Source organism: Camelus bactrianus, chromosome 11, assembly GCF_048773025.1.
Source record: "Camelus bactrianus isolate YW-2024 breed Bactrian camel chromosome 11, ASM4877302v1, whole genome shotgun sequence".
Lineage (NCBI taxonomy): Eukaryota > Metazoa > Chordata > Mammalia > Artiodactyla > Camelidae > Camelus > Camelus bactrianus.
In genome coordinates this window covers 34,171,664-34,186,771 of record NC_133549.1, presented here as the reverse complement: position 1 = coordinate 34,186,771, position 15,108 = coordinate 34,171,664, and the positions used below count along the sequence as shown (strand labels likewise).

The following is a 15,108-nucleotide window of genomic DNA, read 5'->3' as shown; positions in this document are numbered from 1 at the left end:
TCTTTGTCCTTAATCTTGAATTTTAATTATCCCGAGTCTTGCAGAAAAAGACTTAATAAAATGGTTCATTTTCACAAAATTCCATGGCAGGTTAATATGTTGTAAGTCAATTTTGACACCCTGTAGAAATTTTTAAACAGAAGCTTCATAAGATTCATTTATCTCTGGTTTTAGAACCAGTCTTTCTATTTCTAAAAGAGGGAAAGGACCTGTGCTTGAGAGTACGTTATACACTGATAATAACCATTGCATAATAATTGAGTGCTCTAATTAATATTTTAGTGCTGGCCTTGTGAAGAAAAAAATCTTATTGGCCTATGTACCAGATCAAACAAGAAACTAGTTTTCTTGTGGAATACACCTGATTCTTTTAAATAATCAGTATAGTATAAGGATAGATGTCCAGGCTGACAGCTTCACTTGTTTTTGTTTTACCTTCCTATATAGTAATAAATTATTAGGGGAAATGGCTTAAATGAAGCTCTTTTAAAGTACTGCCAACTTTCTGTAACTTTGGAATTATTATTTCCTCAAGCCCTTAGCTATGGAGGAATGTTTTTAAAGTATTTATTGGTAGGACAATAACTGGGATATTTTAGACTTTCACACCAGGGCACAGAATAGCATTGTAAAAATAACAATAGCCATAAAGTATCTCTAAAATGTATATAAAAAATACAAATTTAAGAAGTCGGTTATTTCTAAATTAGCAGCTTCATCACACTTACTCTGAAAGCTAGGTCAACTAAGCTTGACAGTTAGGAGGGGAAAAACTTGGCGAAAGAACCAAAGGGATACTTACTCCTCCTTCCTGCATACTTCTGAGCAATGTACAACTGGACAATTACCATCTATTAAAGACTAGCCTAGCTGCAGATCTCAGGCTTCAACTTTAGTTTTCCCAGGATATAGAGTCAAAGTGTTTCCTCCAAGCCTGAATTCTTTGTTTCTCTGGTCAGAAATTCACTGCATCTTGCTAAAGTGAGTACAGGGCTTGAAAGGGGAAAAAACAAAAGCACATCAGTTTTACCAAGGAAAATCATGAGCCAGCAAAATAATAACCATGATTTGGGGGCCTCAAGTTGAGAAAGTAGCCCTTCAAAAAAAAGCAAACCTTTTCTTTTAACGAGCGTAACTATGGCTTTAGCTTTGCTCTTAAAAAAGACTAAACTGGGGAAACAAATTATAATTTTAATAATTCCAGTAACTTAAGTTTGTACTGGTTTTGTAAAAATCAACTGGTGAGGTGCTTGGTAGAAGTAAATTGCTAGTTTTTATTTTCAGGGAACTAAAAGGTGACTTAAGTATCCAAAATTTGATATTTTTAGTTAATTCAGCTGTTAAGTACCACAAGCTCAGCATTATTCCCAGATCTGCTTCACCCTCCTCAAGGCCACAAAAGAACCATTTTTATATACATAAGCTGAATTCAAGGCAGAAAAGGCAAGTGAAGACCCTCATAGAAATCTAACGCTTTTGTCTGTTCTTTTTTTAAACTACTTATTTTTGGCTATGCCAAAACAAATTCTTAGAATGTCAATATTGGTTTCTGAACCTCTTTTCTGAGATGTTTCTTAAGAACATATCTATATACATAGACATGCTTAAAAAAAAAAAAAAGGTGTAAGGGGAGTCAACAACTTGGGTTTTGTTTAAACTATGGTATTACCTGTTATTTTGCCTGATAGGCTCTTCCTCTCCACTGCAGTAAAAATTCAGTTTAACTTGCAACTCAAAAATCCTAGATACAAAGAATGTTTACATTTACTGTTGAACTTACAAGTTACCATTTATACTAACTGGCTTTTTCATAGTATAATACAAATACTTAATACAGGTCAGCACATGTTTATTGAACTCTCCAAATATTAACAAATACAAAACCTTATTGGTTTTAATAGATTTTCTTCCTTTATATTTAAGTTAATACCAAGCTGAGGCAAAAAGCCAAATCAAAGCTTTAAAAATATATTTTGGCTTAAATCGTAAGTGGTATTTTTCACCTTACATAATCACAATCTACAGACACACCACTTACAAAACCGTAATTTTCCTTTGTTACCTGCTGGTTTTCCCTTGTCATTTTAAAGGCAAACACACTCAGCATTAAAACTGCATTGTAAAGGAAATACATACACATACATGCATACCCTTCATTGTGAGAAAACAAGCATTGAAAAAAAAAAACAAGTAGTTACATTAAACGGACCCATTTCATTTTGGTTTGATGCCTGAGTCTTCATAATTGGGCTCAGAAAACTGCCAGTTATTAAGGAAATTTTTCCTTCATTTCAAAAATCGAACTGTTTTTACATTTAACCTAAAACATGGTGCTCAGCCAGGGATGCACATTGGAATCATCTGTGGTGTTTGTCAAAAAATAGACATACGTTGGCCTAGATAGGTCTGGGGTAGAACCCAGATCCAAGAATCCCTCTTTAATTTTAAACTAGAATTAGGGGCGATTTAATTAAAGGCTGTATACCCTTTCCCATTAATAAACATACCCTAAGATATTCTAATACAAAATTTTAAAACTTTACTAGAATGTACTTAATATGTCTTCTAACCTTGGTAATTTGATAACATCTCAGTAATACATTTATAATTAGGGGCTTCAAATCATAAGCAATGGATATTATTATCCATTATAATGTGAATTGTTATTGTTCAAAGAAAAAAGATCAGCTATTCACCATTACCACTTTGCACAGTAGTAGCAAATACTTCTATCTATAGTATTTACAATATGCCAGGTACTCTACTAAATACTTTACATGTATTAACTTACTCATCCTTACAACCTAATGAAACAGGTATTTTCATTCTATAGCTTAGAAAACGGAGGCTATGCATACAAATAAGGGACTCAGGATTCAAACACAGCAGTCTGGCTCCAGACTCCTTGCTCTCCCAATATGGTCTTTTTCATGTTAATTAAAACATTTGTTACCTGTAATTAATATTAAAATTTTAAATTTTGTTTACTTGTTTTGGGGATGTTAGGACTGTTTTTTCCTTGAATTGGTCAACCACAAAGTCAAATGTCAAGTTTTGAGAAGACAAATGTAACCATAGCCACGTGGTTCAGTTTCAGAGCTTCAAGTCTTTCTTGACAGAGGGGAAACTCTACATGAACTTTTTTAAGAAAGCTTCGTAAGACCAAGCATCACATTCAGTTTTAGAGTACTGAGAGCTTAATCACCTGTATTGTAAAATACAATCGGTATCATGCTTCTCATTAAGCGTCTTCTCAACTTCAGCATCACACTACAAGACAGATCTCCCCAAGGAGTCCTACTTTTTAAGTTTAGTCCAGAGACACTATCATCGTCCTGACAACAGGACTTTTCAGAGACACATCTAGGTCTTTGACACAAAGGCTCTTGATCTCATGTTATATACCTATTTAAAAAAAATCTTTTCTACAACATGGTCACATTATTCCCTTCTTTTTCTCTTCCTACCGCAAAGCCCTCCAGGAAAATTAATGTGCAGAAAGGAAGACCCATAGGGTCAAAGAAGGTACAAGTCTCAACACAAGAGTCTTGCCTACACAAACAACAGGTGAACTACTATTCCAACAAACACACCAAGGTAATCTCACCAAAGATCATTTTGTGTGGTCACAGAATTATACCAAATTTTCTTCCAATGCTTTTTAATCAACAGGATTCCCCTTAAGGATACCAGTACATTAAGATCAAGTTGGTTACACTGGTAACAAGAACACAATTTTATTTATGAGTTTTTCAGCCTACATAGCCCTTTTTCTACTGTAATTTGTGCCCTGTATTGAAAAAAACACTTCACCTTTCAATCCGTTCTATGTGCTCTACCCTCTGGCCATAAATGACAGGGGGAAAAAACCCATCTCCTGGGTTGGGAATGGAGATGGAGGGACAAGATGAGGAATCGTATCTCTCACCACTGTCCTTCTGAAAGTTCAATTTAACAAAAAACTTAAAATTCATGAAATAAAAATTTTTATTTTCACCCTCCACCAAAAATTTACAAACACCTCTACACACAACACAAACCCTTAAAACCGACTTGTCCTTTAGGATCCAATCTCATGTCTAATAGGAGTACCTAGGATTTATCAAAACCTTTATCGCATACTCAATATTCTTTTCTGTGGAAATGATGTATGCTTAATCATTATATCAATGCTGGCAGCTAAGACTTCACCCCCTTTTGTTAACACACCCTGGAGATTTTAAAAACACTTTATTTAATAAAAGTTAAACATACAAAAACTGAAATTAACACACATTCTAAAAATTACCATCTTCCATTAATAGGAAGACCCTTTTCTATGCATATATTTGGCTTAAACTCAACTCTGGATAATTGTGATGTTCACTTATACCAGCAAATGCTGACAACTTGATCTAGTTAACAAAAATTACAAACTCAGCTACATGAACATAATATACAGGGAAATTATGGTCAGATTAATGCACAAGAAATACAGTAAAATTATAATGATGAAACATTCAGTACTCTTGTTCATTAATTTAGGCTTGGTTTTTTTTTTTTTTTTTTTACAAAAATAGTATCTACACTGTATACAGGGCTATACATCAGCTTTTTGTTTTCTCATATAAACATTTCACTACCATTAAGTGAAAATCAATGCAGGAAAAAAAGCAAACATACAAAAAAAAAAAAAAAAACCCAAAAAAAACAAACAAACCCAAAAAACATTAGAAAAAGTAGCTGGTCCTAAACATGGTTTCTTACATAAACTAAAATTCAATGAAAAGAATGAAGAGCTGGATCAACTTTAGAAATGGCCTAACAGGCTTAGGAAACAAGTTATTGAAGGAAAAACCTCAAAACAAATTTGCCACTTACAAATTAACCTATTTTTAGGCTTAACCGGGCAACAGCTAAATTTAAGTTGAAGAAAAAAAAAAGAAGAGACGATGTATCAGATTGGTGTTTTGCCTTGATGTTCCAGTGAATTGCTAGAATATGTGGCAAGTTCAGAGCATCTGAAAATTCCCAGTTAGGACTTTACAAAAAGTATATACCATCCATTAAGTGGGGGCCTGATATTAGGAAGATCAATAATTCATCTAAGTGCTGTATTTATGCAGCATCTATCTAGAAAAGGTTGTTTTATCCAACAAACTTTGAGGAAACTGTGGTAGTAGTAATGAAAAGTTTAAATGAATAGCAGTTATCAAATGCAATTTCTTCAAGTTTCATTCTACTGAAGTCAAACAATGACGACAATGGTATCTTCCTTACTCATCTAACAAATAATTTACCTTTAGAAAAATATAAGGATAAAAAGGTAAATGTAAAGCCCTGCAGAGATGAAATCCAACAGTTTTTCTGATTATTGAGGCATCAAATGCCTAACATTGTATTTAGAGGTATCTTGATACTGTGTCATAGGTTTATCAGCAATTCCACAAGTTCCTACTCCAACTTTGCCAGTTACACTCTCAGGTGAAGCAAAAATACTCCTCTTTACCTAGGGGAAATGAAACAGAAACCGTTCTTGATTAGTTTTGTGGGAAAAAGAAATTAAAATTCTGTAATATACTTAAAAGGAAAAGTACATAAAAGGGAGCTTGAGTGCTCATAAAATCTACTAGTGATACTTAGCATAAGGCATGTTAACAAAGCAGGTAGGGTTCAACACTCCAAGTGGTATGTAAAGTAGCAAATGCTTTTTCAAATTTTAGTTTATAAAAGGAAAGAACCTAGATCTTTTGTAATTCCTGATATAAACTCATTCATAGTGTTTACATTGCAGAGACAATGGCTAAAGGAGATATTTTTCAATAAGCCAAAATGAAGATTGAAGAAGATTCTTTTTTAAGATCCATGTTTTTAAAAATCTATGAACCTCCTTTTTCATTCTAAAGTTATTTAATGACAGCGCACTTTACAAATTTACAAAGTATGATGAAAGGACTTACTAACCTGGCCTTTTTTGTTTTTAGAATAGGCTCTGTTGTTGAACTGTTGCCATTTCACCTTCTGGTCCTCTCTCTCCTGTTCAAGTTCTTTTATTCTCTGTGCTTTTTTCAAAGCTTTCTTCTTTTTATATTCACGCTGCTGGGCAATCATTTCTTTTCTGTGTGGATAGAATAGCTAAATGTCAACTCCTAAAATTTAAAAGATGACTTCCTTGGAGATATTCAGTAATGCAACTACCCCCCCACCAAAACCCCCGTACCTAATACACTTGCATACTCTTCACCTCGTGAATAAAAGCACTAACATCAATGCCAATCACTCAGGACTACTAAGAAATAAATGTTATTTGAAATATACAGCATCCTTGGAAAATTTTGAACACAAATATAGTAATCTATTATCCATTTAAATCAAATATTTCAACTATGACTTTTTATTTGCCATTTACCATAGCTTTTGCCAGCTGTGTTTTAGGAATATGATGAGTTTTAACACTAAAAGCTGTCTAAATCTTTATCAATTTCTAAATAGACAGCAAGTATGATATGCTACATTTAGAGAAAAGTGTATGAAGATTTCAATGCAGATAAAACTATTCCATCTAGATTGGAAGAGTACCGCAGCACAACAGGAAATTATGGCTAACTCTTAAAAAAGAAAAAACAGGTTTTTCAAAAAACACTCTAAATAGGATCAGAGCCTAAAGTTCTCTCAGTAATTTCTGCTCAGTTAACACTGACTTTTCACCAAAAGAAAGATGAAGAAAGAGGACTTTAAAAGAGGCAATACGATCTAGATTCCTCTGTATCATATAATCACTATTAAGTTAAATGTGGTTTTTACACAAATGCTGAAGACTACGAAATGTTACATTGTTCTACAAGCTGATTTTCTTATTGGGATGCTTAAGTCGAATGTCATTTTAATAGATAATATAATTTTCCCAAATTCAAATATATTTATGTAGCAACTTAAGTTGTGAAAACTCTTAACAAATCCAAAAGATAGCAAATTGTGGCAAATATGCAGAAATTAACTAAAAATTGTTAACTATCTCTTAAATGCCTGTCAAACTGTACACATCTCCATCCTTCCTGCTACTCCCCAGGTTTATGCCACCATCATCTTACACCTGAATCCAGAGTAGTAGCTGCTTCTCTCTGCTGCCACTAATTATCTGAAAGCTCAAATCTGGTCATATCAAATCCTCTCTACTTGAACGCATCAGCGGCTTTCAAGTTCCTTATGATTTGGTCTCTACCTCTCTAACCTCCTGTCAAACCACCCACCATCAAGTCCCAAGTTTTTACCACAGGAATTTTTCTGTTACCTCTATGTTCTCATTTTGTTTTCATTTTAAAATGTAAACAATTACTGAGTGAGTTCTTACCATGTCAAGAACAGTGCTACACACTTTTACTAATGCTATCATTTAATGTCCACAACCTCATAATGTAAATACCATCGTCCCTGTCTTACGAACGAGGAGACAGAAGTTAACTAGCTTGCCCAAGGTCATACCTTCTAGTTCATTAACTGGCTAGCCCCTGTTCTTTTCAAACCTGTTTACATGTTATTTCCTCAAAGAAATTTGCCGTGATGACTAAAATGCAGTTTAGGTACATTTTCTTTGTTCCCTAAAGGTACCCTTTACATTCCCTCCGTAACTTCTGTATTTTATTATTAAACTTCTTAATTATGTGTTTTCTCCTTTAGACTGTAAACTCAGTCAGAAAAAGGCCTAAGCTGGTCTTCCTCACTGTGCAGGAACCCAGCAACTGCTTTAGTGAGAGGCACATAGTACCCTCTTAATAAGTATTTATTAAATGCCTAAATGAGAACCAAAATGTCTTCACTCTATCTAGGCATACATATACAATGTTGACCATATATTGCTAGTCTCCAAACTGGTAAATAGTGTAACTTTCTTACTCTAATCTAATCTGCACAGATTCTGCAGACTACTTCATATACTCAAATAGGGAAGATTACCCTTAAAATGCTAAAGTCAAAATCACTTACTTTGACATGGGTTTGTTGCCACTGTCCTCCTTTGCCTTCCTTCCTTCTTCTACAGGCTTGAGGTTCAACAGTGGGGTCACTTCAGCATTGCCATAGCCAGCAAAGGTGATTGCAGCAGTGCCGTTTTCTTCATCTATCTCCTCAATCTCCGCTTCATAACACCTGTAAAGATATCATGGCTGTAAGCAGGTGAGTAAAGGTCTAGTACTCAGCCTACAAGACTTATACTGCAGTTTTTCAACTATTAATGTGCCTAAAATGAACTTCTATAATCAACTGTCCCTTTGGCAAAGATAATACAGAAGAGTGGCTGAACTTAAGTCATCTGCTATCAAAAAAGGAAATCCTAATCAAAATATTGGCAGGGAAGTCTCTTACACGTCTACTAAATGTGTTTCAGTCAATCTCTTTGAGAAAAGATATTTCTTACAGTGTATATGCTTCACAGAAGTCTAAGAGAGCCAACCAATCAATTTTTAATTCAAGGAAAAAAGAATTTAGATTATTTTTTTAAAAATACCCATTCATTTCCCTCTACTTTTATGTTTATTTCCTCTAGGATCCAAGCCATGCTTCTGCCCTAAAACTTAATCTAAAGCTAAAAACTAAAAACTCAACTGTATTAATGATTACCACCCAAGAATAAAATTGGCTCTGTAAGTCAGACTGGCTATATAGAAAGATTAAAATAGAGTAGTTCAAGCTGAATAAAAACATCTTACCATTGTATTTTATTATTTCATGTTATAGTTAGAGTTTTTTCTACACTTACTGTCCATCTTCACTCCAGATTGCCATACACTTGTCTCCTACTTTCCATGAATGAGTGGGCTGAGTAGAAGCAAAACTGTCTGAACTTGCAAGAGTTTCAGAAGGCTGAGTTGACAGAAGGTCTTTGGTTAGTTCTATAACTTCCTAAAAAGGAAAAAAAAACCCATTAATATTATTTATATAGTTCACATTGCTCCCTATTTTCAACAAGCAAGTTCTTTCAGTTTTTAATAACAGCTCTTACACCATATAGCACTCATTAAGTACTTTATACATACCTACTTACAGCACACAACAATACTATGATGTGGATACTGTGATTATCCCCATGTGGAAATTGAGAAACAATATTTTATACAATGGTGCTGATACTTAAATCCAGATAGTTGCCTCTCAACTTAATTAACCTCAAATACCAATAATAGAAATAAGATAGACTTGAATTTACAGTACATTATTTTTAAGCACCTATTTTAGCTGAATAGATCTCTCTAAAGTAGAGAAATAGTCAATTGTAAGGCACTGAACTAGGTTCAAAATCACTTTTAGCTCATACCATTGTCATGTGTATTTCATGCAACTGTACTTTTTACAGGGCATTACTTGGCAGCAGTGTTAACTGCCTAGCCAATACGTCCCGTCCCCCTCAAAAGAAAAAACCCAAAAACATAAAGCAGCCTTATTAGTAATAAAAATGTTCCTGTTTATATATATTTCTACTAAAATACTGTAGGCATATATTAAAAAAAAGTAGTCTCAAAATTTACTCCATCTGAGTAAGCAAATTACTAAGTCAGATTTAAAATATCCCAATACCTTAACGTTAAGCACATTAGCACAGCTTCATTTAAAATAAAAAAATAAAATAAATGTATCATACACAGGCAGGCAATACCTTTCTGTGTGGCTTACACTTATTTTACTAACATTTTACACTTACTTTCTAATTCAGGCTTACACTTAGATTCAAAGGGTTGGTTAAAAAACTTAAGAAATAGAACAGATTGTTAGATTCTGTTACCAATATGCTATATTTTTACTCTGGTGAAGACCCATATTATGCATGTTATCTAATTATTTTAAGAACTTGCATACCTGTTCCTCCATTGTTGCATATAAAATACCTTAAACATCACATTGTGTGCTTTGAGAGAAAATTTAGCAAAGTTATACTCTGTACTGAGTTTCTTCTGGCTCAGAAGTTAAATACTACTTCTTTTAACATTTTAAAGATTTGTTTTTGTTAAATGGCAAGAAACTTAAATGTTACTTCTCCCCGAAAGATTCTAAATCTTCGTGACTATTTCAGTCTCAAAAAAAAGAAAAAAAAAAAAAAAAAAAAGACTATTAAAGCCCTTGGAGAAAGATTAATTTTATGAATAAAAACAAATTTATGAAAGAAAAAACTAGAAAAATCAGATTTAAGTTAAAAATTCAGTACATTACTATCTTTAATGAAATCTTATTAGGTACCATATAGCCATCAAATAACTTTTAGACAATCCTTTGCAAATAAAGCAAAGAACTTCCAAATAAACAGATCATGTGCTACACAAAGTAGTAAATTATTGAAAACCAGATCTTTAATTAACCACTTTTAGGCCCAGGAATGTAATCCAGTAAGTCTGACTCAAGAGCCCATAAAATCCCTATCATTAAATAATTTCAGTTAACCAGGGATCATTTAACTACTAAAGCACAAACATGAAGTCTGCATTTGGAGGTCTCAGGTTTAGAACTCTACTTCTCTTAGTATAGAACATATTCCCACTACATTTTCATAAGGAAATACATTTTCACCAAAGAAAAGGGTCCTGAAAAGTTGTGCATGTTATAACTTCCAGAGCCCTGCAAGGAAATGACACTGGAAAAAATCCAGAGCATTTATCCCTAGTTGTCTTTTCACTTTGCCATGTTTTGCATACCCCTCCCAATAACTATGAAGACCCTTCTAAATGTTTTTTCCTTTACATGTGCATATGTATTAGAGACACTATTTTATGTATGAGGGAGTTCTTAAAGGTACATACCATTAATTACTTTTCCTCCCCCAAGTCTGAGTTCTGAAACTGCTCCTTCATTGACAGATGGGCAGCAGTTACAGTAATCGGCAATTCCAGGAAGCATCAGATGTTGTGATCTACATATCAGCAGGTCAAAGGGGGTGCACTCAAGCACTCTGCTTACTGAAGGAAGGTGTTTCGGGGATGCAGAGAGCCACTGTAATATATGAGACAAGTGACTTGACCCCTGCCTCCTTTAGAACCGGTTTATTTAGCAAAACAGCCTAATAAATTGACTATTTTTGTGACCATCATAGACTGCCTAGGGAGCTAGTCAACTAGCTAGACTGAATTTTACTAAACCCACTTCTTTTTAAGAGAAGAAATAAATGCAATTAGGACTTAAGTAGATTACTTTGCTGCCTGCTGAGTAACTTTACAACACAGTACATATAGATAAAAATGGAAGCCTTATTGGCAAAATGAAAGTCACTGAAAAAAATGCAGAAAGAGCATTTTGCCATAAATGAAAGGGCAAACAAATTCTTAACCAGAGTAAGGATACTCCACGAAAGGAACACAAAAAAATAAAGGAGGCCAAAAATCAGTCATCAGTCTAAACAGATTTTTCAGAAACATAAAATGTCGAATTAAATATCAATTGCACAATGCATATTCCAGAAAGCAAAGAAAAAGGAATTTTAAAAAATTCTATGACAAAATGGAAGCTGTAACTGTAGCCAAGGAAGATAACAATTACTAGATGGAAGCAGTTAAACAATCTTTCAGAATTTTATCTAATCCTAAATGATGCCTTCCATCTTTAAGTGGTTTTCAGTTCAAAATAGACCTATACTTAGTAACCAAAATGATTTTTTTTCCATAATAGAAGAGGAAAAGAATCCATAGTCAAGACTGGTCAGCAAAAACATTGTGTATTATTGCTATCTGAAAGTGTTAAAACAAACTTCTAAATCTGTGCCATCCAATATGGTAGCCACATATGACTATTTAATTAAATAAAGTTAAAAATTCAATTCTTCAGCCACCCTAGTTATATTTCAAATATTCGATAGCCACATGTGGCTAGTGGCTTTAATATTGCACAGTGGATACAGAACATTTCTATCACCACAGAAAGTTCTACTGCACAATGCTTTTCTAAATGGTCATAGAAAAGAGGATATTTTACAGATAAATGACCCCCAGGTCATTATTAACTGAATGCTAAGTAAGTCATTTACATGGTAACTACAATGCTCTCTCTCCCTATAGTACATCCACTATAGATCATGTCCTAATAGGACAATTCTGCCCAGACTCTAATAATTTATTCTAGAAACACCAGAAAGACCTCATAATGCTTTCGGTCTTTACTCCCAACTCCCCTCTCCACCAGTTCCACATATGCCCCTCCTCCTACTGCCCAGGAAGCAATATATACAACATTGGCCCATGATGTATTTCCTTCAAAGAAAAAAAGAACTGCTTTTAAGTTGGTTAAAAAAGAAAAAGATGGGGTATGCCATGACCTCTCCTTGAGGCAAGCAGAAAGTTGGCCTGAGAGTGGGAGAAACTGCTCCCAAAGCATCTTTTTCTTATTGACTGGCAACCTGAAATCCACTAGCCTGACTTCTGCATATTGGAGAGACCCTGGTTTTTGTTTTTAAAAATAACATACTATTGCAACTTCATGCAAGTTAATCCTAAATCCAGAATTTGAACCTGAAAATACTCAACTCATCTTAATTACGCCCAGATAAGCTCTTTCAGAATCCTGAATCTGGAACCCATTTCAAGTAACTCTCATTTGTTTGCAGCTCTAATATCCCTAAAATATTAATAATATTAATGGGCAGAGGATGATAAAGGGAGGGAATTACTTAGACAGGATGAAGATGACTCAAGTTTTGTCTTGAAATAATGAAGACAGACCATCTAATCAAAACACCTTTTATAAAACTTTCCAAAAAGTCGTACTCAGAATTTTAAGTTCATAAATTTGTTAAGATGAAAAGTCATACATATTTACAAACATTACATATGGTGTTTTTATTAATCAACCTAGTGTTCTAAGAAACAATAGATATTTATAATGGCTTTGTCTTGAAATCCCAGTCCAAGTTTTGAAAAGCAGGTTTCGTACTTACTGAACTCTCCCATGACAAACAGAATAAATTTACATCTCTTTTTCACATAGATTCAGTTTAATTTCAAGTTGTCAAAAAGTGTCAACAACATGTAAAACCTAGCATTAAGTTCAAATATTAGGTAACATTTACGCAGAAAACAAGCATCTCTTCAGATATTTTTATGTGTTTTCAATACAAGGCACTAGAGCTACCTTTGCTACAAACTCAAACACAGGCTTACTCACATATGCTCTTTCTCCCTCCTATTTTCAAATAATCTATGGAATTAATTATGGGTTTTATTTTTCTCCTTTAATTTTAGCTACCCTTTGAACTAAATTTCCTATTCCAGGTCTTTTAAAAATAAAAGTGGTTTCCATTGTAAAGTTATATGTACATCTTTCTCTATAAAGTTTGACACTGAATTCTAAAATTAACTTATACTAAAAAATTACATGAGCATACAAGATTGACGTAACAAAGAACAATACTTCAACAATTTTGATGTACACAAACTGAGGAAGCAACCCTACTCCTAGAAACCATGTCTGCTTATGTGTGTACACACATGTCCCCACAAGGGGTGCAAGGAGGAGAAACACTCTCTTCAAAGGGTGTTCCGGGTACCTATAGATTCTAAGCAGTAAGTCATTCGTAAAACACAGAAATACTCCTTTCAAGCAATGTAACTGTACATTATACTTACTTGTAAATCTTTCTTTAATTTTAACAAATCTTCATTTTCTCCATTTCCAGACAACGCAGCTTCAACTTGCTGGAGTTGAGCTTTGTAGCTTGCCAGCTGCTTTGCTAGATCCTCTGACATCTGGGAAAAATAAAAAGGGGAAGACCATGAAAATGGAACCAAAAAAAAAACAATAAAAAATAATTTCTCCTGTCTGCCTGAATTAATTAATCCTTACCAATTCCATTCCCAACTCATCATTATTTAAAGCAGCTTAATTTATTACTATTATCTTTACTTTCAGTTCAAAGCTGTGAGCCAAACCACAAACTTCAAGGCAAAAATTCTAAAGACATGTCAGACAAATTCAATACAGAAACAGAAAACTAGAGATAAGAGGGAAAAGGAAAATTTCTGATTATCTTTACACTCCTGTAGCAGGGAAAGTACTGTATTACGCTCAATTAACAGGTTGTTATACCGTCATCAAAAACAACAACAAAACCCCTAAACTGTTAAAGGAGTTGAGACTTCCGGAAAAAATGTTAAACACTGAAAAATACTTCCAAAACCAAATATAAGTGGCTTTGGAATTAACTACACAAATAACTCTCTCCACGTGAGATATTCAATTAGTAAGCGCGTGTTTAGAAACTCTTCTCCAGAACAAAAATGTTTAAACATTGTCAATGCATTTTCTTCCACAAAAGAAACAGCACAGATAACTCTCGCATTTAGGCGTTTTAAGGAACATGCCTTTCACCAAATCCGGCTTGTCCTTCTCCTGAAAATAAGATAACGACAGAATCCTTTTTCGCTTTAGTAACAAACAGACGGGGTTTCCGGGGACAATTCCCGTCCAACGCCAGCCTGCCTGGAGTCTGGAAAGGCTCCAATGGGGTCAGAACAAGCTAGGCTGCTCTCCCCCAGCCACCCACACCTCAAAGCCCGCCACAACTTGCTCCATTACTTCACACCTCGAAATTCAATCAGCTTCCAAGAAAACCGAAAGCACGAACGGAACGGAGGTCAGCCGAGCCGGAGCCCCACAGCCGCAGACAGGCTCTTGCACCGAAGGGCCGAGGGCGTCCTTAAGACGCCTCCCGCGTCCCAACCCCACCCGTCGGGTCCCCGGGGTTAGCCGTGTTCGCCGCCACAGTACGGAGGCCCCAACCCCGTCCGAGGCTACTCAGGGTTCAACTCTGGGTGGGAGAGGAGGCCAGCGTTCCTAACACTCTGGTAGGCGCCCGGGCCTCTCAGCGCGGCCGGCTCCACGGCCTCAGGCCTTCGCTTCAACTCAGGAGAGGCCGAGGCCCGGCGAGGCCTTGCTCTCTCCCTCATTGGGTTTATTACCTTGCGTGGGGTTGGGGGCGGGGCGGCGGGAAGGGGTTCGGGCAAACGAGCCCAGTGGTGGCGGCGGCGACAGCGGCAACAACAGCAGAAAAAATCTCCGGGGCGACAACAAGGCGACTCGGTCTGAAAAGGAAGAACTCGGTCAGCGGTGAGGGGGAGGGGAGGAAAACCGGGCACTGGAAAAGACAGAGGCGTGAAGCAT

At 35.3% G+C, this 15,108-nt stretch overlaps 1 protein-coding gene across 2 annotated transcripts; it reads right to left on the bottom strand.

Annotated features, from left to right (window-relative positions):
- Positions 1 to 4,213: 4,213 nt before the first annotated feature.
- Positions 4,214 to 15,063, bottom strand: SMNDC1 (survival motor neuron domain containing 1). 2 transcript variants are annotated; one of them, XM_010969783.3, is made up of 6 exons: positions 14,907 to 15,063; positions 13,575 to 13,694; positions 8,735 to 8,877; positions 7,963 to 8,124; positions 5,944 to 6,097; positions 4,214 to 5,488 (listed from the first exon to the last, which is right to left on the bottom strand). In XM_010969783.3, exons 2-6 carry the CDS (start codon positions 13,692 to 13,694, stop codon positions 5,351 to 5,353), a joined length of 717 nt encoding a protein of 238 aa, XP_010968085.1. In that variant the 5' UTR covers positions 14,907 to 15,063; the 3' UTR covers positions 4,214 to 5,350. The 2 variants fall into 2 exon arrangements, with proteins under 2 accessions (XP_010968085.1, XP_074229752.1); XM_074373651.1 differs by lacking the exon at positions 14,907 to 15,063 and adding an exon at positions 14,529 to 14,547.
- Positions 15,064 to 15,108: the final 45 nt, after the last annotated feature.

Excerpts from the sequence above, each read along its gene's own strand:
- SMNDC1 (XM_010969783.3), bottom strand. The coding sequence starts at position 13,694 with ATGTCAGAGGATCTAGCAAAGCAGCTGGCAAGCTACAAAGCTCAACTC. Across the intron at positions 8,878-13,574 it reads AATTAAAGAAAGATTTACAA|GAAGTTATAGAACTAACCAA; the intron begins GTAAGTATAATG and ends TTTCCTTTTTAG. Across the intron at positions 6,098-7,962 it reads GGCAACAAACCCATGTCAAA|AAAAGAAATGATTGCCCAGC; the intron begins GTAAGTGATTTT and ends CTATCCACACAG.